Raw genomic sequence first — 19,440 nt, 5'->3', positions numbered from 1 at the left:
GACACTTTATTACAATTTAAAAATACACACACACAGTACTGTGCAAAAGTCTTAGGCACATGTAAAGAAATGCTGTCGACCAAAAATGGTTTAAAAAATAATGAAATTAAATGTTTCAACATTAAAAAAAATACTATAAACAGCATTAAGTCATAATAAATTAAATAAAGTCAATATTTGGTGTGAGACGACCCTTTACTTAAAAAAAAAATAGTAGTCTCAGGTACAGTGAGTGCAGTTTTATAAGGAAATGAGCTGTAGGTTTTACTGAGCATCTTACAGAACCAGCCCCAGTTCTTCTGGACACTTTGACTGTCACACTCGCTTCTTCATTTTGCACCAAAACCCAGCAGCCTTCATTATTTTTTCTTTTTTAATCTGAAAAATGGTCTCTTATGTACTATGCTGCTCAGATACAAACTTTTTTTTTCCTGTAACATTTAATTTTGTGCTGGAAAACAAACGTTTGGACTCTAAAATGTTTTTGTACTGACTCGATAATGTAGAATTCATAAAATAGAAATCTATAACAAAGTTTGTATGAAAAAAATAGGGTGCCTAAGACTTTTGCACAGTACTGTGCGTGTGCTTTTCCCCCCTCCTTACTCATTCTGTTTGTGACTTAAAAACAAATAAATTTGAATTCACCTGAAATGATTTGTAATTTCCTAACATTTTAATAATATTGAATAGGGTGTGTGTTCACTTTTATTGTATACTGTATGTGATAATGATTCAGATAAATATACTCCAGCATTCTTAGACACAGCCACATATAATTAAGCACATGATTAAAAGTGATTTTTGTGTCTTATGATGTATCATATCAACAGTGACATTTTACATCGTTCTGACATTTTGTTCTTCTCCAGGACAATCACATCAAGACGGCGAAGTATACCTTCTATACCTTTCTACCTATTAACTTGTTCGAGCAGTTTCAGCGGTTTGCCAATGCATACTTCTTTGTTCTGCTTATTCTACAGGTATGTTTTCTTTGTTTTGAACATTTTTACATTTTAAACCAAGTTGTGATTACAATTAAAGCAGTTATCCTCAACCCTGGTCCTGAGAGACCCAGTTTTATCTGTTTTAAATTGTTTCATTCAATTCATTAGATAATTACTAAGCTCTTGCTTAATGAACGCTTTTGTTTGATTCTGTGTTCATAGCTAATCCCGGAGATCTCCTCTCTGTCCTGGTTCACCACTATTGTGCCTTTGGTGTTGGTACTGACTATCACCGCTGTAAAAGATGCTACTGATGACTATGTGAGCATCTGTTTTGTGTGCTGACATGCTGATTTTTATCATTTCATTAATTGCCTTTTCATTAATTGCTTATCTGAACACGTTTACTCTGTATGAAAAGATTTGGTTGGATAGAGTGAAAAAAATTAGGAAAATGCGAATGATTTAATTAGCATTGGATTAAATTAGAATCCCATTTCACATCAATCGTAAGCAGCTTTGTGACACCATAGGTAGCATTGCTGCTTCACAGCTCCAGGGTCCTCAGTTTGGTTCTGAGCTTGGGGTTAATCTCTGTGTTAACATTGCATGTTCTCCCCATGTTCCTCTGGGTTTCCTCCAACCATCCAAAACAGGCTGAATTGGAGATCTGATTAAGGCCAAGTTTACATTAGACCGTATCTGTCTCGTTTTCTTCGCGGATGCACTGTCCGTTTACATTAAAACGCCTGGAAACGCCGGGAAACGGGAATCCGCCAGGGTCCATGTATTCAATCTAGATCGTGTCTGGTCCGGTGCTGTGTAAACATTGAGAATATGCAGATATGCTGTGCTGAGCTCTAGCTGGCGTCGTCATTGGACAATGTCACTGTGACATCCACCTTCCTGATTCGCTGGCGTTGGTCATGTGACGCGACTGCTGAAAAACGGCGCGGACTTCCGCCTTGTATCACGTTTCATTAAAGAGTATAAAAGTATGAAAATACTGCAAATACTGATGCAAATACTGCCCATTGTGTAGTTATGATTGTTTTTAGGCTTGCCATCCTTCCACTTGCAAGTGGTAAGTGATATGCGCTGGGATCACACACACAGCGGCTCAGTCCCGAATCACAGCTTGTGCACTTCACTCGCGCGCTCTGTGAGCTGCGCAGGGCCAGAGTGCGCACCCTCCAGAGGGCACTCGCTGTTCAGGGCGGAATGATTTGGAGCGCAGGATGCCTGCGGAGCCGAGCGTATCCGTGTATTGGTGTTGCTGTGTGCACGCGAATCGTGTATTGGTGTTGCTGTGTGCACACTAATCGTTTTAAAAACGTTAATCTGATGATCCGCTGATACGGTCTAATGTAAACCCCACCTAAGTTAAATTGCCTGAATTTGTGTGTGTGTGTGTGTGTGTGTGTGTGTGTGTGTGTGTGTGTGTGTGTGTGTGTGTGTGTGTGAATGGTGCGTGTGACGGACTGACTTCCCATATATTCCAACCTCATGCTCAGTGTTCCTGGGATAGGCTCCAGATCCACTGCTGATGGTGACTGAAGATAAATGAAAGAATGTTAGTCATACTTTGCTGGGCATGTGATAAACTGCAGTGTTCTCCACAGCATTTAAATAATATTGGCTGGCTTTTTTTTTCGTGGTATATCATATATATTCCATTCAGCTAGCATGATATTGAACCAGTTGAAGACGAGATCAATATCATACTAGCTGAATGGAATATATCTGATATACCATGGAAAAAAGCCAGCCATCATCATCATTATTATTATTATTATTATTATTATACATAGACATTCCTTTTGGGTGTTCAATGCATCTTTCTCTTTCAAAATTCTCTCAAAATCTTCCGTATTTAACGAAGCAAACCTGACGGCCATGTTTGTTTACAAATTGTCCCAGTCGCTCGCTAGCACGGAAGTTTTACTTCTCCGATGTGTGACGTCATGTTGTCTTGACAACCATGCAATATCATAAACCATATTCAGCAGTTATTCTCCACTGGGTAGAGTGATATAATACACATAGGATCAGCGATATGCTAACAACATGCTATCAAACTAAATGAATGGAACCCGCTAGAAGGGAATAGAATGCATGTTTTTATTCCATTTTATTCGATAAAGTGTCCTGTATGTATAATAATACATTATATTGTATGTACCATATTTATTTTATAATTTTATTTCCCTGATCACACTAGGAAGGCTCCCCCCATTTACAGACTTCACTTTTGTTTTAAAACTTATCATGTAAACTTTCATTTAACCTATAATTTATTGCAGATTTAAAAAGAAATAAATCCTTCTTAACGAATTTCTTTACAAAACATTTTGTAGTACACTTCTATTTCACTTGTGTGTGCCTGGGAGAAATTCCATAGTTTTATGACATTTTCATTACAAGTCATTTTTCACTTTTAGCTCCTTTATCTGCCTTAAGTTATAATTTTTGCCTGGTGTGTTCCAGTTCCGCCATAAAAGTGATCAACAAGTCAACACACGCCAGTCTCAGGTACTCATCAAGGGAATGTGAGTGATCTTATTTTAATGCTCTTCATCATGTTATCGACTAAGGTACATAAAAAACCAAAAAGTGTGATGAGTCATAGATAGAGGAAATGTGTTGTCTTTTTTATTCTCCAGGCTACAAAATGAGAAATGGATGAATGTTAGAGTTGGAGACATTATAAAACTTGAGAACAACCAATTTGTTGCTGTAAGTGTCTGTCTTTTGGAAATGTACTAAAAAAAGAAAATTCAATGGATTTGAAACGAATACCTTTTGTTATGTTATATTCATGTCAAATATAAATGGAATCATCTCTCAACTGAGATATTACTATAGCATTGCAAATGGGCCACTAACGTGTTTCATATGAGTGTCATAAGCAGTGCACTGTGGAAGCCTTACTGGAGTGCTTGATGGATTTATGTACTCTTTTCTGTGTTTTTTTTTTTTGTGGGATCGATAGGCTGATCTGCTCCTGCTCTCCAGCAGTGAGCCTTACGGGCTGTGCTATATTGAGACAGCAGAGTTAGATGGGTAAGCGCATGCCAGCAAAGTACATTAATCATTGTTGAAGGTTTTAGTGTCAAATGTCTTCCAGCTTCTGTTTTATAGTTATTATACCCCCATCATCTGTGTAAAGAAGCTGCTCGCTCTATGGATTTTGGTTTCAACAGGGAGACAAACTTGAAGGTGCGCCAAGCTTTGACTGTAACCTCAGACCTTGGAGCAGACGTTGCCAAGCTTGCAGAGTTCGATGGTATTTCAGAACACGAGTAGTGCACTATCATTACAGATGTACTCTCAAGATGAGCTTACACAAAACATCTATCCTCTCTCACATTGATTAGATTTAGTGTATGCCTACTGTTAACTGTATGCATGAACTAGTGTGGAGGTGCCATATCAGTACATTTCTTCAGTGAACTTTTGAATTTGATAGACATCTGCATGGCACTGAAAAGTACTGTAGACCCCTGAAACTTCTTAAGTTGTGCTTGCTTAGCTAGCTATATGCATGTGTTTATCCACTTACTGTACACTTTATTAGGACCATCTGTACAACTGCACATTCATGCAGTAATGCACTGTTGTGTGTAAAAATCCCAGATGATCAGCAGTTTCTGAAATACTCAAACCAGCCCATCAGGTACCAGCATGCTATGGTTAAAGCATATATGCAGAGCCATGGCCTCACTTTCATTTATAAATGCCTTGAGACCTCAAGAATGGCACAGGAATAGTTTTAAGCGTTAACAATAAATCTAATATAGTCATTTTTACGATTAAAGTGATTTATATAGGTAGCGGTCTGAGTGAATGACCTTGACGTCTGTAACGTCACAGCAGGAAGTCTATCAATCTCATCGCCATTTCTGCTATACTAAAACACAGAGCTGACTGCAACTCCGATCCTCCATTTTGAGCTAATTTATCGCCATGCCACGTATATATGTGTTGCTGGCCGGTGCAGCAACACAACAGAAGGTGGATTTATGTTGCATTCATGGCCCAAGAATGTTCAAACCGCAAAGATTTTGCAGAAGTTCACGGGCCCATTGGGCGGCTATGAAGTGATCTCTCCTCTGCTCTGCACATTTTACTGAAGACTCGTACAAAACCTCTGATCTGTTGAAGAGCATTGGCTATAAGCCCGTATTGAAAGAAGGTGCAGTACCGTACTAACAATTAAAGGAAAAGAAAACAAAAAGGAAAGTATTTATTTATTTATTTATTTATTTTAAAAACAAGGAAATTCAGTTGCACCAGTCCTCCCGGAGTGAGCCGAGGGTTGTTGGTAAAACCCGGGATGGAACAGGACGTGACATATCGCTCGGGCAGTGACTTCCCTGCGGTTGTTGCTAAAACTGGTGACGTCCCGTTCCATCCCAGGTTTTAGTAATTGCCTGAGCCGAGCAGTAATGGCAGAGTACTCCATATAGACAAAATAGAGAATGAGTGTAGCAGCTATCTGATTTCTAAACTGGATATTGCTGCCATCTCGCCCTTACACGGAAGAAGTGAATGAACGGAGAACTGAACGACCAACTGAAAGTCAGATTGTTTCAAAACAATCGGCCACAAGGTCGGCCTTCAAGAAGCGAGAACACAGACGGGTAAACTCCGACTCTCATTTGGATATAAAACAACAAAAACACGTTGCTTACCTGCATTTAGATTAATACATGTAACTTGTATCGCGTATTGAAGTTACCGGTATAAGATTATTTAATTTGCTTCAGAATGTGATTGTCTCAGTCATCTGATTATTTAATTAGCCTTTCATGTTTTATCAGTGAAAATGCATGCATGTACATGTATGTTGCATAAGTTATAACACCTATCCTGTTTTAATGAAAGTCAACCCACAGTCAATGAAGTCAAATCAGTCTTAGTTGAGCAAGTCAGTAACGGGATTTCTTGCTTTCACCATAAATGTTTATTTATATGACTTTGGTCTGTAGCTGTCAAAGGCCTCGACCTTAAAACCGGTTACTGGTGTGACGTCACGTACTCAGGGCTGGTTGGCTCAGCGGGGCAGCTCAAATGCCAACTTTGTTGTCGATTTTAACTCTCAAAAAATATTTTTTAAAAATTCCCATTTATGCAGCATACAAGAGTCAAGGATGGAGATACTATCCACTCAGAAATTTATTTAAAAATAAAGGTTCTGCGTATCTGCTTTAAAGTCACAGAGACCACATACTTCCCCTTTCTGATGCTTGAGGTGAACATTATCTGAAGCTCTTGACCTGTATCTGCATGACTGTATGCATTGTGCTGCCGCGACATGATTTGAATATTTGGATAACTGCATAAATGAGCAAGTGTATACGTGTTCCTATTAAAGTGACCAGTCAGTGTATATGTAATATGCATGTAAATTAGCAAGCATACACCTTGGTAATACTTGTACAAGAAGGTATAACTAGCTTTCAGGGTATAAATGCTTGCCACATGGGTGGTATCCTGAAGGGCTTCTCTTCTGTACATAAGAAAGTGAATGTAATGTATCTATCTACAAGGTGCATAATCAGACCTTTAAAAAACCACAGTTATACCATTGTGTACATTTATATTGTTTGTATGTATACAGTCCCAGACATTTTTTCTGATTTAACATTTTGTCTTGTGTTTCTGTCTGTCAGGAGAAGTTATATGTGAACCTCCTAATAATAAACTGGACAGATTCACTGGGACTCTGTACTGGAAAGACAATAAGTATCCACTGGACAATGAGAAAATGTTGCTGCGAGGGTGTATACTCAGAAACACTGAGTGGTGCTTTGGTCTGGTCATCTTTGCTGGTATTTTCCTATTTGTGAACGTACTTTTAAATGGCTTTAACTCTACCCTCCTACTTACCCTAAGTATCTCTACTCCTGCACGAAACACTTAATCGATCTACTCACCTCATTTCCAGAAAAGTTGAGATATTTTCCAAAATGCAGTAAAAACAAAAGTCTGTGATTTGTTAATTCACGTGAACCTTTATTTAACTGACAAAAGTACAAAGAAAAGATTTTCAATAGTTTTACTGACCAACTTAATTGTATTTTATAAATATCAACAAAATAAGAATATGATGTGGGCGGCACAGTGGCGTAGTGGTTAGCGCTGTCGCCTCACAGCAAGAAGGTCCGGGTTCGAGCCCCGTGGCCGGCGAGGGCCTTTCTGTGTGGAGTTTGCATGTTCTCCCCGTGTCCGCGTGGGTTTCCTCCGGGTGCTCCGGTTTCCCCCACAGTCCAAAGACATGCAGGTTAGGTTAACTGGTGACTCTAAATTGACCGTAGGTGTGAATGTGAGTGTGAATGGTTGTCTGTGTCTATGTGTCAGCCCTGTGATGACCTGGCGACTTGTCCAGGGTGTACCCCGCCTTTCGCCCGTAGTCAGCTGGGATAGGCTCCAGCTTGCCTGCGACCATATAGAACAGGATAAAGCGGCTAGAGATAATGAGATGAGATGAGAATTTGATGTCTGCAACACACTCAAAAAAGTTGGGACAGAGGAATCATTACCATTGTATTACATCACCTTTCCTTTTAATAACACTTTTTAAAAGAGCATGGGTTTCCTCCGGGTGCTCTGGTTTCCCCCACAGTCCAAAGACATGCAGTTAGGTTAACGTGGGGCAGCCTTGGGCTGAAGCGCCCTTGAGCAAAGTACCTAACCCCTGACTGCTCCCCGGGTGCTCTAGTGTGGCTGCCCACTGCTTTGGGTGTGTGTGCACGCGTGTTCACTGCTTCAGATGGATTAAATGCAGAGGATGAATTTCACTGTGCTTGAAGTGTGCATGTAACAAATAAAGGTTAATCCTTTCTTCTTCTTCTTTTTAATCATATGGGAATTGAGGATACTAATTGTTGCAGTTTTGCAACTGGAATTTTTGTCCATTCTTGCTTGATACAAGACTTCAGCTGCTCAACAGTCTGTGGTCGCTGTTGTCCGATTCTCCTCTTCATGATGCGCCAAACGTTCTCAATAGGAGACAGGTCTGGACTGTCAGCAGGCCAGTCAAACACACACACTCTGTGTCTACGAAGCCACGCTGTTGTAGCCTGTGCAGAATGAGGCCTGGCATTGTCCTGCTGAAATAAGCATGGACTTCCCTAGAAGAGACATTGCTTTGATGGATATATCTCTCTAAATTCCCAATTTATGCCCCAATCAATGGTACCTTCACACATATGCAATTCACCCATGCCGTGGGCACTGATGCACCCATACCATCACAGATGCTGGCTTTTGCACCTTTCTCTGATAATGAACTGGATGGTCAAGTTCACCTTTAGCACTGAGAACTTGATGTCCGGTTTTGCTGAAAACAAGCTGAAATGTGGGTTCATCTAACCACAGTATACGTTTCCACTGTTTTTCGGTCCATCTGAGATGAGTTTGGGCCCAGAGAAATCAGCTGTGTTTCTGTATAGTACTGATGAATGGCTTCCTCTTTGCGCAATACAGTTTCAGGTTGCATTTCTGGATGCAGTGGTGGACTCTATTAAGTGACAACGGTTTTCCGAAGTTCTCCCAAGCCCATGTGGCTATACTTGTCACATTAGCATGATGGTTTCTCAGGCAGTACCGCCTGAGGGCTTGAAGGTCACGGTCATTCAACAGTGGTTTCTGACCTTGCTCTTTACACACCGAGATGTTTCTGAATTCCCTGAATCTTTTCACAATATTATGTAGTGTAGATTTTGAAAGACCTAAAATCTTGCATTGAGAAATGTTCTTTTTGAATTGACTAACAATCCTCTCATGAATTTTGGTACGAAAGGAGTGAGCCATGACCCATCCTTGCTTGCAAAGACTGAGCCTTTGGCTCCTTCTACAACCCCGATTCCAAAAAAGTTGGGACATTAGGTCATTAACATGACTGGGTATAAAAAGAGCATCTTGGAGTGGCAGCGGCTCTCAGAAGTAAAGATGGGAAGAGGATCACCAATCCCCCTAATTCTGCGCTGACGAATAGTGGAGCAATATCAGAAAGGAGTTCGACAGTGTAAAATTGCAAAGAGTTTGAACATATCATCATCTACAGTGCATAATATCATCAAAAGATTCAGAGAATCTGGAAGAATCTCTGTGCGTAAGGGTCAAGGCTGGAAAACCATACTGGGTGCCCATGATCTTTGGGCCCTTAGACGGCACTGCATCACATACAGGCGTGCTTCTGTATTGGAAATCACAAAATGGGCTCAGGAATATTTCCAGAGAACATTATCTGTGAACACAATTCACCATGCCATCCGCCGTTGCCAGCTAAAACTCTATAGTTCAAAGAAGAAGCTGTATCTAAACATGATCCAGAAGCGCAGACGTCTTCTCTGGGCCAAGGCTCATTTAAAATGGACTGTGGCAAAGTGGAAAACTGTTCTGTGGTCAGACGAATCAAAATTTGAAGTTCTTTATGGAAATCAGGGACGCCGTGTCATTCGGACTAAAGAGGAGAAGGACGACCCAAGTTGTTATCAGCGCTCACTTCAGAAGCCTGCATCTCTGATGGTATGGGGTTGCATTAGTGTGTGTGGCATGGGCAGCTTACACATCTAGAAAGGCACCATCAATGCTGAAAGGTATATCCAGGTTCTAAAGCAACATATGCTCCCATCCAGACGACGTCTCTTTCAGGGAAGACCTTGCATTTTCCAACATGACAATGCCAAACCACATACTGCATCAATTACAGCATCATGGCTGCATAGAAGAAGGGTCCGGGTACTGAACTGGCCAGCCTGCAGTCCAGATCTTTCACCCATAGAAAACATTTGGCGCATCATAAAACGGAAGATACGACAAAAAAGACCTAAGACAGTTGAGCAACTAGAATCCTACATTAGACAAGAATGGGTTAACATTCCTATCCCTAAACTTGAGCAACTTGTCTCCTCAGTCCCCAGACGTTTACAGACTGCTGTAAAGAGAAAAGGGGATGTCTCACAGTGGTAAACATGGCCTTGTCACAACTTTTTTGAGATGTGTTGTTGTCATGAAATTTAAAATCACCTAATTTTTCTCTTTAAATGATACATTTTCTCAGTTTAAACATTTGATATGTCATCTATGTTCTATTCTGAATAAAATATGGAATTTTGAAACTTCCACATCACTGCATTCCGTTTTTACTTCCAATTTGTACTTTGTCCCAACTTTTTTGGAATCGGGGTTGTATATCCAATCATGTAACTAATTAACCTGCTGATTGTGGAATCTTTTAAAATGGTGGTACTTGAATATCCTTGAATACATAACAATATATATAGAGTTTACATGAATGGATGCGAAAAACAAAATTTTCAGTGAGTGAATGGGTGAGTGAGTAAGTAAGTAAGGAAGGAAGGAAGGGAAAAAAAGTAAATGGCAGCTCTGTGGGGAGAAATGCCTTGATAAGAGAGGTCACTGGAGAATGGCCAGACTTATTCAAGCTGACAGGAAGGCTACAGTAACTCAGTAACTCAGTTTTATTTTGCCTCTGTCCCAACTTTTTTTTTTTTTTGAGTGTATTGTAGGCATCAAATTCTAACTTAGTTTATATTTACAAAATACAATTCAGTTAGTCAGTAAAACTATTGAAAATCTTTTCTTTGTACTTTTGTCAGTTAAATAAAGATTCACATGAATTAACAAATCAGTGATTTTTGTTTTCATTGCATTTTGGAAAATATCCCTGTAAATATCACCAATCTGATAAATGCCTGTAATGTAATATAATCCCAACTTTCCTGGAAATGGGATTAGTACTTACTCATAGTGCACATATTGCAGTATTGCACACACCACCCCATATGCTGTTACCTCTTACCCTGTCTCTTCTGTTATTGAACTTTTTGAGTTTTAAGATTGATTTTCACTGCTGTCTGCACAATAACAAGACCTACTCTAATCTAACTGCACTGTATTTAGATTTATTTATTCATTTTTAATGATTAAAAATGTTTGTTGGCATGTGCCTTATAGAGTAAGCATGGTCCTTTTAATTCCTCATGGTTATTTTTGATGCACAATTGTGTGTGTGTGTGTGTGTGTGTGTGTGTGTGTGTGTGTGTGTGTGTGTGTTTAATCATAAGGGCTCCAAACCAAGCTGATGCAGAACAGTGGGAGGACGAAATTCAAAAGGACCAGCATTGACAAGTTGATGAACACTTTAGTACTGTGGGTGAGTACTTTACATGCTGGGTTCAGTCTGCATGTTGCAACTGAATTACTCATCGTGCTAGACATGAGATCATTTTATGTCTGCTTGTACAAGCTGAAAGTTTTTATCAGAAAAGAATCTGCGAATATGGCAGCATGGTGGTTTAGTGGTTAGCACTGTCGCCTCACAGCAAAAAGGTTCTGGGTTCAAGCCCAGTGGCTGACAGGGGCCTTTCTGTGTGGAGTTTGCATGTTCTCCCCGTGTCTGCGTGGGTTTCCTCTGGGCGCTCTGGTTTCCCCCACAGTCCAAAGGCATGCAGGTTAGGCTAATTGGTGGCTCTAAATTGACCGTAGGTGTGAATGGTTGTTTGTCTCTATGTGTCGGCCCTGCGATGACCTGGCAACTTGTCCAGGGTGTACCCCGCCTCTCACCCATAGTCAGCTGGGATAGGCTCCAGCTTGCCCACGACCCTGCACAGGATAAGCTGCTACAGATAATGGATGGATGGATGGATGAATCTGCGAATATATTTCTTTGGTTTGCAGATCTTTGGATTCCTGATATGCATGGGGATCATTCTGGCTATCGGGAACACCATCTGGGAGCAAAAAGTTGGGAAAAACTTCTGGGCATATCTGCTTTGGGATGAACTACTAAGCAGTGCTGTCTTATCCGGATTCCTCACTTTCTGGTCTTACATCATCATCCTCAACACTGTTGTTCCCATCTCGCTTTATGTTAGGTAAGTGGTGATGGTATTTCAGGAACTGAAAGCTCTTGGCTACTGATACAAAGGTGGTGGGTTCAAATCCTTCTATTGCACTCTGATTGTGGACTTTTAGCCTTCATCTGTTCAGCTCAGTAAGTTTCCTTGGATCAAAGCATTTGCCAAAATGTACATAAGGAATGCTTACAGTAAAGTGGCTTTGTTGTGTTTTAGAGCAGCAGTTTTCACTTCTGGGATGCAGCATCTACTGTATGTTTCCTCTAGTGGTACAGTATCCTCCAAGATTTTTGGAGAATTAAAAAAATGACACTAGAACCTGCCAAACTAAATAAAGACTTCCCATGCAGTAAGGCAAGATGAATATCAATTTCAAGTCTTTTAAATCTGGGAGGTCCACCTCATTTCTTTCTGGACACTTTGTATTCTGCTGTACTCTTTATTTTCTCATGCGCTTTGATAGTGTTTCCATTTCCAGCAATGGCAGATCTAAAACTTTTGGTCAAGCATCAGCTGTCTCGGTCACTGTGTCCTAAAGATAAATCAGTAACTCCACCACAATCCTAGACTTATCTCTACGTCACGCTAGCACTTTTCTTCCTGTCTGTTTAATCCACCTTTGTCTAGCTGTCTGTGCATGCACAAAATCATTGACAGGCAGGGAGAAACACTTCCTTATAGAGAAGTTTTATGATTGGTTACAGAAGACTGGAAGTCTAAGTTGGAATACTTAGTTGCTGATTACATACCCTAGAACAGTCATAGATGTTTTGTTCACAGTACTGTACCTATTTTAATAGCTCTGAGTATGTAAAGCCAGTTTTGCAGCCTTAAGACACAGCATATTCATTGACATTTTATTAAGATTTGCTGTGGGAAAGGATCTGGCCTGCCCAGGTCACCTGACTTCTCACCTATCAAAGTCCTGTGAGATGAATTTGATCACTTAGCACATCCCACTAGTCACTTAGAATTGCTGGAATGACATTATAATACCTCCTGAAATCACCACAAATACACTCACTGTCACTGACCACACCTGCACATTCGTTCACTTGTCTAATTCAGTCAATCATGTGGTGACAATGCAATGCACTAAATCAGGTATACACAGGTGAAGACCTTCAGTTAATGTTCACATCAAACATCAGAATTGAGAAAAATGTGATCTCAGTGACTTAGATCATGGCAGGGACATTGGTGCCAGACAGGATGGCTTGAGTATTGAGGAAATTACTGATCTCCTGGGAATTTTACTACACAACAATCTATATAGAGTTTACATGAATGGATGTGAAATACAAAATATTCAGTCAGTAAGTTAAAAAACAAGTAAATGGCAGCTCTGTGGGGAGAAATGCCTCGATAAGAGACGTCAGTGGAGAATGGCCAGGCTGATTTGAGCTGACAGGAAGGCTACAGTAACCCAAATAACCACTTTTTACAAATGTGAAGAGCAGAAAAGCATTTCAGAATGCACAACATATAAATCCTCGAAGGGGATGGGTTACAACAGCAGAAGACTACATGAGGTTGCACTCCTTTCAGCCAAGAACAGAAATCTGAAGCTACAGTGGGCACAGGATCACCAAGACTGGATAGTTGAAGACTAGAAAAAGACCAGATGACATTTTTCCAATTTCCAACTGTCCATGTTTGATATGACTGGTATGTGTAATTAGCTGCATGATTTTATGCATGGGGGCGGCGCGGTGGTGTAGTGGTTAGCACTGTCGCCTCACAGCAAGAAGGTTCTGGGTTCGAGCCCAGTGGCTGACGGGGGCCTTTCTGTGTGGAGTTTGCATGTTCTCCCCGTGTCTGCGTGGGTTTCCTCCGGGTGCTCTGGTTTCCCCCACAGTCCAAAGACATGCAGGTTAGGCTAATTGGTGGCTCTAAATTGACCGTAGGTGTGAATGTGAGTGTGAATGGTTGTTTGTCTCTGTGTCAGCCCTGCAATGATCTGGCGACTTGTCCAGGGTGTACCCCGCCTTTCGCCCATAGTCAGCTGGGATAGGCTCCAGCTTGCCTGCGACCCTGCACAGGATAAGCGGTTACAGATAATGGATGGATGGATGGATGGATGGATTTTATGCATTGTGCCGCTGTCACATGATTTGCTGATTGAATAATTGAGCAGGGGTAAATGAGCAGGGGTAGATGTGTTTCTGTTAAAGTGGCCACACTGGCCAGTGATCATACATTCATAAAATTGTCATTTTAATTGCAACCGGGTACTTTTACTGTCTTCAGTGTTGAGGTACTGCGCCTAGGCCACAGTTATTTCATAAACTGGGACCGCAAAATGTACTACAGTCCTAAGGACACGCCGGCTGAAACAAGAACCACCACTCTGAACGAGGAGCTGGGCCAAGTGGAGTTCATCTTCTCAGATAAAACAGGGACCCTCACTCAGAACATTATGGTCTTCAATAAATGCTCCATCAATGGCAACACATATGGTGAATATGCTTTCAGATTTCATGGTCCACTCTTACACAAATAATTTGCCCTCTTTTAAACAATCATGCTTTTCTTTGTTAACTGGAATTTATCCATATGTAGGTGATGTATATGATGAGTTTGGACACAAAGTGGATATCACAGAGGTACAATTTACAATGTAATATAATGTCTGATCAAAATCTATGACACAGTTTAAGGCAGTGAACCAGTGAAGGGATACTGAGTTACCCCACATTGTTACTATCACTGTTTAGAAAACACCATGTGTGGATTTCTCTTTCAACCCCTTAATGGACCGGAAGTTTCGTTTCTATGATAGCAGCCTGGTGGAGGCCATTAAACTGGAAGAGCCATTGGTGCAAGAATTTTTCAGGTTGCTAGCTCTGTGCCATACAGTCATGCCTGAAGAGAGGAGTGAAGGTAAACTCTTCAGTAACTGGCTGCTAACATAAAAGTATTCTCGTAGTCTATATTTTAAAACTTGCCGAAGGAGACGTAAAGCCTTTTTGTATCTTTTGAAATCTATCCCAGGGGAGCTAGTGTATCAGGCTCAATCACCAGACGAAGGAGCCTTGGTTACTGCCGCTCGCAATTTTGGCTTTGTATTTCGAGCCAGAACACCAGAGACCATTACCCTGTATGAGATGGGCCAACCTGTCACCTACCAGCTTCTGGCTATACTGGATTTCAACAATGTCCGGAAGAGAATGAGTGTTATTGGTGAGTCCTGTTTCATTTGTACCCAGTAGCATTCTTATTAATTAACAATCATTCGCCGAAGGCAAAATGAATATCAGTGAATAATAACTGAGACAAAGTCGAGGTTATTATTTACTGATATTTACTGAGCCTGAGGCGGATAATTGTTTTAGTATAAATACACAGGTGATTAGTTTTTAAAAAATCATATAAAAAATGTTTTTATTTCAAACTTCAAATGTAATGCGTACAGACTTGTGTCACTTATCTATGCGAGTTATATAAAATACTTTGTTTGGCAATCGATAAAATAAATCACAATTCCACCTTATCTTTGTTAGTTTTAGACCAAACTTCGTAGCATCTTTAGTGCTTTTAGGAACAGCATTTTCTTTCATAATTTATAATTCTTCCTCACTTACGGTGACAAAGCGATTGGCTGGCATTTTGCCGAGTCACTCGAGGTGATTATCAAGAAATAGTCAGAATTTCTCGACCAGTCAGCTCATGCGATTTCCTATAATCACCTCTGTATTTATACTAATTAAAGATGTTCAGGTATTTTGTTCCTGGACTGACTGACTGACCGACTGAATCACATTGTTGAAATGCATGCATGGAAATGCATTCCTGACATCAATACACCAAAAACATGGAACAGCAGTTTACCAACAAAGACAAAAATATTCATAATTTGAGGAGATTAGGACACACATAAGGCGTGGGAACACAAAAGACTCAGCTGTGACGCATCAGCCTTCTGGCTCTCACATTTTAGGTCTGATCTTGGGTTCTTACTGAGTTTTGCATGTTTTCACCATTATCTTTTTTCTTCTTTTTCCTCTCTCTCTGGGTTTTCTCCCACCTCCCAAAAACTTGCTTGTAATGTACAGTATATATGAATGGTATATTACTGCTTTGTGTCCACTTCAGCCCTGAGCAGCATAAAGCAGTTACTGAAGATAATTACTTCATTTAAATTTTCACTATGCCATTTTCAAGTTTTAAACAAGAGCCCTCTTTTGGGCTTAATGTGTGACTGAGAAAACTACAGAATACGAACATAATGAGTGTCTTTTGTATCCATTTTTATTTGTAATCCAGACGTTGCATGCCAGATCCAAAAGAATAACCATTTACATATATGTGGAACTTTGTTTCTACATGTCAGAAATGCATGTTCAGTCAAAGGAATGTAAGAGAATGCAATAAACATAATGCAACCATACCATATTTAGCCAAAAAATGTATGGAATCGGACCCATCTAATTACAGTGGTGCTTGAAAGTTTGTGCACCCTTTAGAATTTTCTATTTCTGCATAAATATGACCTAAAACATCATCAGATTTTCACACAAGTCCTAAAAGTAGATTAAGAGAACCCAGTGAAACAAATGAGACAAAAATATTATATTTGGTCATTTGTTTATTGAGGAAAATGATCCAATATTACATATCTGTGAGTGGCAAAAGTAAGTGAACCTTTGCTTTCAGTATCTGGTGTGACCCCCTTGTGCAAAAGTATGTGAACCTCTAGGATTAGCAGTTAATTTGAAGGTGAAATTAGAGTCAGGTTAGCCTGGGAAATCCCAGGCTGCTTTGCACAATCGTTCCGATCTGAAAAGACAGCATGGAAACTATAGTCTAAAGGCTCGCCTGAGTTAGGGAGCCAATCAGAGAGTGGGGAGGGGTGGAAAGACGGTGACGCGTACTACTCGACAAACGGAAGCTTGTAGTTTATTTGGGACTGTTTACGGATCACATTTAACATGGCGGCGAGCGATATGAACCAAACTTTCGATCAAGCTTTGTCTTGCACAAACGGCAGTAATCGTTCGGTGCCATTGTTTTCCTATTTTTGTTTTGCTTTCTCTTTCCTTCTCTTCTTCGCCTCTTCGTCGCTCTAACTACGTCACCAGGTACAACTGCCATGATTGGCCATGGGCTACGTATACGCCAAATGATAGACATTCGCAACGTCCAATAAACGGCCGTTGACAATCGTAAACCACACCTCCCCTACGAGAAATTCAATAGGCAGATTCCAGACCATATTTCACTTGTGATATGGTCTGGTGTTAACCAGACTAGAGTCAGGTGTTTTCAGTCAGGCGGCACGGTGGTGTAGTGGTTAGCGCTGTCGCCTCACAGCAAGAAGGTCCGGGTTCGAGCCCCGTGGCCAGCGAGGGCCTTTCTGTGTGGAGTTTGCATGTTCTCCCCGTGTCCGCGTGGGTTTCCTCCGGGTGCTCCGGTTTCCCCCACAGTCCAAAGACATGCAGGTTAGGTTAACTGGTGACTCTAAATTGACCGTAGGTGTGAATGTGAGTGTGAATGGTTGTCTGTGTCTATGTGTCAGCCCTGTGATGACCTGGCGACTTGTCCAGGGTGTACCCCGCCTTTCGCCCGTAGTCAGCTGGGATAGGCTCCAGCTTGCCTGCGACCCTGTAGAACAGGATAAAGCGGCTAGAGATGATGATGAGATGAGATGTTTTCAGTCAATGGGATGACAATCAGGTGTGAGTGGGCATCCTGTTTTATTTAAAGAACAGGGATCTATCAAAGTCTGATCTTCACAACACATGTTTGTGGAAGTGTATCATGGCATGAACAAAGGAGATTTCTGAGGACCTCAGAAAAAGCGTTGTTGATGCTCATCAGGCTGGAAAAGGTTACAAAACCATCTCTAAAGGGTTTGGACTCCACCAATCCACAGTCAGACAGATTGTGTACAAATGGAGGAAATTCAAGACCATTGTTACCCTCCCCAGGAGTGGTCGACCAACAAAGATCACTCCAAGAGTAAGATGTGTAATAGTCGGCGAGGTCACAAAGAACCCCAGAGTAACTTCTAAGCAACTGAAGGCCTCTCTCACATTGGCTAATGTTAATGTTCATGAGTCCACCATCAGGAGAACACTGAACAACAATGGTGTGCATGGCAGGGTTGCAAGGAGAAAGCCACTGCTGTCCAAAAAGAACATTGCTGCTCGTCTGCAGTTTGCTAAAGATCACGTGGACAAGCCAGAAGGCTGTTGGAAAAATGTTTTGTGGACGGATGAGACCAAAATAGAACTTTTTGGTTTAAATGAGAAGCGTTATGTTTGGAGAAAGGAAAACACTGCATTCCAGCATAAGAACCTTATCCTGTCTGTGAAACATGGTGGTGGTAGTATCATGGTTTGGGCCCGTTTTGCTGCATCTGGGCCAGGACGGCTTGCCAATATTGATCGAACAATGAATTCTGAATTATACTAGCGAATTCTAAAGGAAAATGTCAGGACATCTGTCCATGAACTGAATCTCAAGAGAAGGTGGATCATGCAGCAAGACAACGACCCTAAGCACACAAGTCGTTCTACCAAAGAATGGTTAAAGAAGAATAAAGTTAATGTTTTGGAATGGCCAAGTCAAAGTCCTGACCTTAATCCAATCGAAATGTTGTGGAAGGACCTGAAGCGAGCAGTTCATGTGAGGAAACCCACCAACATCCCAGAGTTGAAGCTGTTCTGTACGGAGGAATGGGCTAAAATTCCTCCAAGCCGGTGTGCAGGACTGATCAACAGTTACCGCAAACGTTTAGTTGCAGTTATTGCTGCACAAGGGGGTCACACCAGATACTGAAAGCAAAGGTTCACTTACTTTTGCCACTCACAGATATGTAATATTGGATCATTTTCCTCAATAAATAAATGACCAAGTATAATATTTTTGTCTCATTTGTTTAACTGGGTTCTCTTTATCTACTTTTAGGACTTGTGTGAAAATCTGATGATGTTTTAGGTCATATTTATGCAGAAATATAGAAAATTCTAAAGGGTTCACAAACTTTCAAGTACCACTGTATATTTTATAAAATATTAGATATTGGGGTCAAGCAGCAATTTTCAAATCAGTGCATCAGTACTTACGATGGTGATGCGGCTGACTTCTCTAATGTCAAATCAGCAGACTGTGGTCCACCAAAAAGAAAAAAAAATCTTGTCTAGTCTTGTTTTATATTTTGCTTGACATATGTTGTGTTACTTTAATGTTTTATGTGTTACTTTGTAGTATTGACTACATCTTATTATGTGAACACAATAAGATGGTCAGTCCTTTCTTTCATACAGTGAGAAATCCAAAGGGGCAACTGAAGCTTTACTCTAAAGGAGCTGACACAATCATTTTTGACAGGCTAGACCCATCCAATGAAGACCTTATGTACACTACCTCAGAACACCTTAATGTGAGTTCATTCTAGTGGCTTTTTCAACTTTACCTACTGAACACTATCTAACTAAACCTTATGAAATGTTCATTAAGTGAATTTACAATGCTTTGTTCTGGTTTTATCTCAAATCAGCACCTTACTGTAAACTCTCTCAGATTTCTTAAAAGTGCTTAAGTAAAGAAACGATTTCAGACGTGCTTTAAAACTGTGGTGTCTTTTACCACAGACT

General features: G+C 40.6%; 1 protein-coding gene across 3 annotated transcripts in view; it reads left to right on the top strand.

Annotated features, from left to right (window-relative positions):
- atp8b4 (ATPase phospholipid transporting 8B4) overlaps positions 1 to 19,440 on the top strand; it is a 53,689-nt gene that overhangs the window by 17,413 nt on the left and 16,836 nt on the right. For all 3 annotated transcript variants that reach the window (XM_060914826.1, XM_060914825.1, XM_060914827.1), the window contains 14 exons: positions 873 to 986; positions 1,173 to 1,271; positions 3,438 to 3,499; positions 3,614 to 3,686; positions 3,943 to 4,013; positions 4,154 to 4,236; positions 6,626 to 6,784; positions 11,048 to 11,136; positions 11,661 to 11,857; positions 14,090 to 14,298; positions 14,402 to 14,445; positions 14,557 to 14,722; positions 14,834 to 15,022; positions 19,111 to 19,226. In XM_060914826.1, coding sequence (XP_060770809.1) covers positions 873 to 986; positions 1,173 to 1,271; positions 3,438 to 3,499; positions 3,614 to 3,686; positions 3,943 to 4,013; positions 4,154 to 4,236; positions 6,626 to 6,784; positions 11,048 to 11,136; positions 11,661 to 11,857; positions 14,090 to 14,298; positions 14,402 to 14,445; positions 14,557 to 14,722; positions 14,834 to 15,022; positions 19,111 to 19,226 — 1,671 coding nt within the window. The remainder of the gene's footprint in view (positions 1 to 872; positions 987 to 1,172; positions 1,272 to 3,437; positions 3,500 to 3,613; positions 3,687 to 3,942; positions 4,014 to 4,153; positions 4,237 to 6,625; positions 6,785 to 11,047; positions 11,137 to 11,660; positions 11,858 to 14,089; positions 14,299 to 14,401; positions 14,446 to 14,556; positions 14,723 to 14,833; positions 15,023 to 19,110; positions 19,227 to 19,440) is intronic.

Source organism: Neoarius graeffei, chromosome 2 (assembly GCF_027579695.1).
Source record: "Neoarius graeffei isolate fNeoGra1 chromosome 2, fNeoGra1.pri, whole genome shotgun sequence".
In the NCBI taxonomy this organism is placed as follows: domain Eukaryota; kingdom Metazoa; phylum Chordata; class Actinopteri; order Siluriformes; family Ariidae; genus Neoarius; species Neoarius graeffei.
Note: the sequence above shows the minus strand (reverse complement) of the source record. Positions and strands in the feature narration are given on the sequence as shown.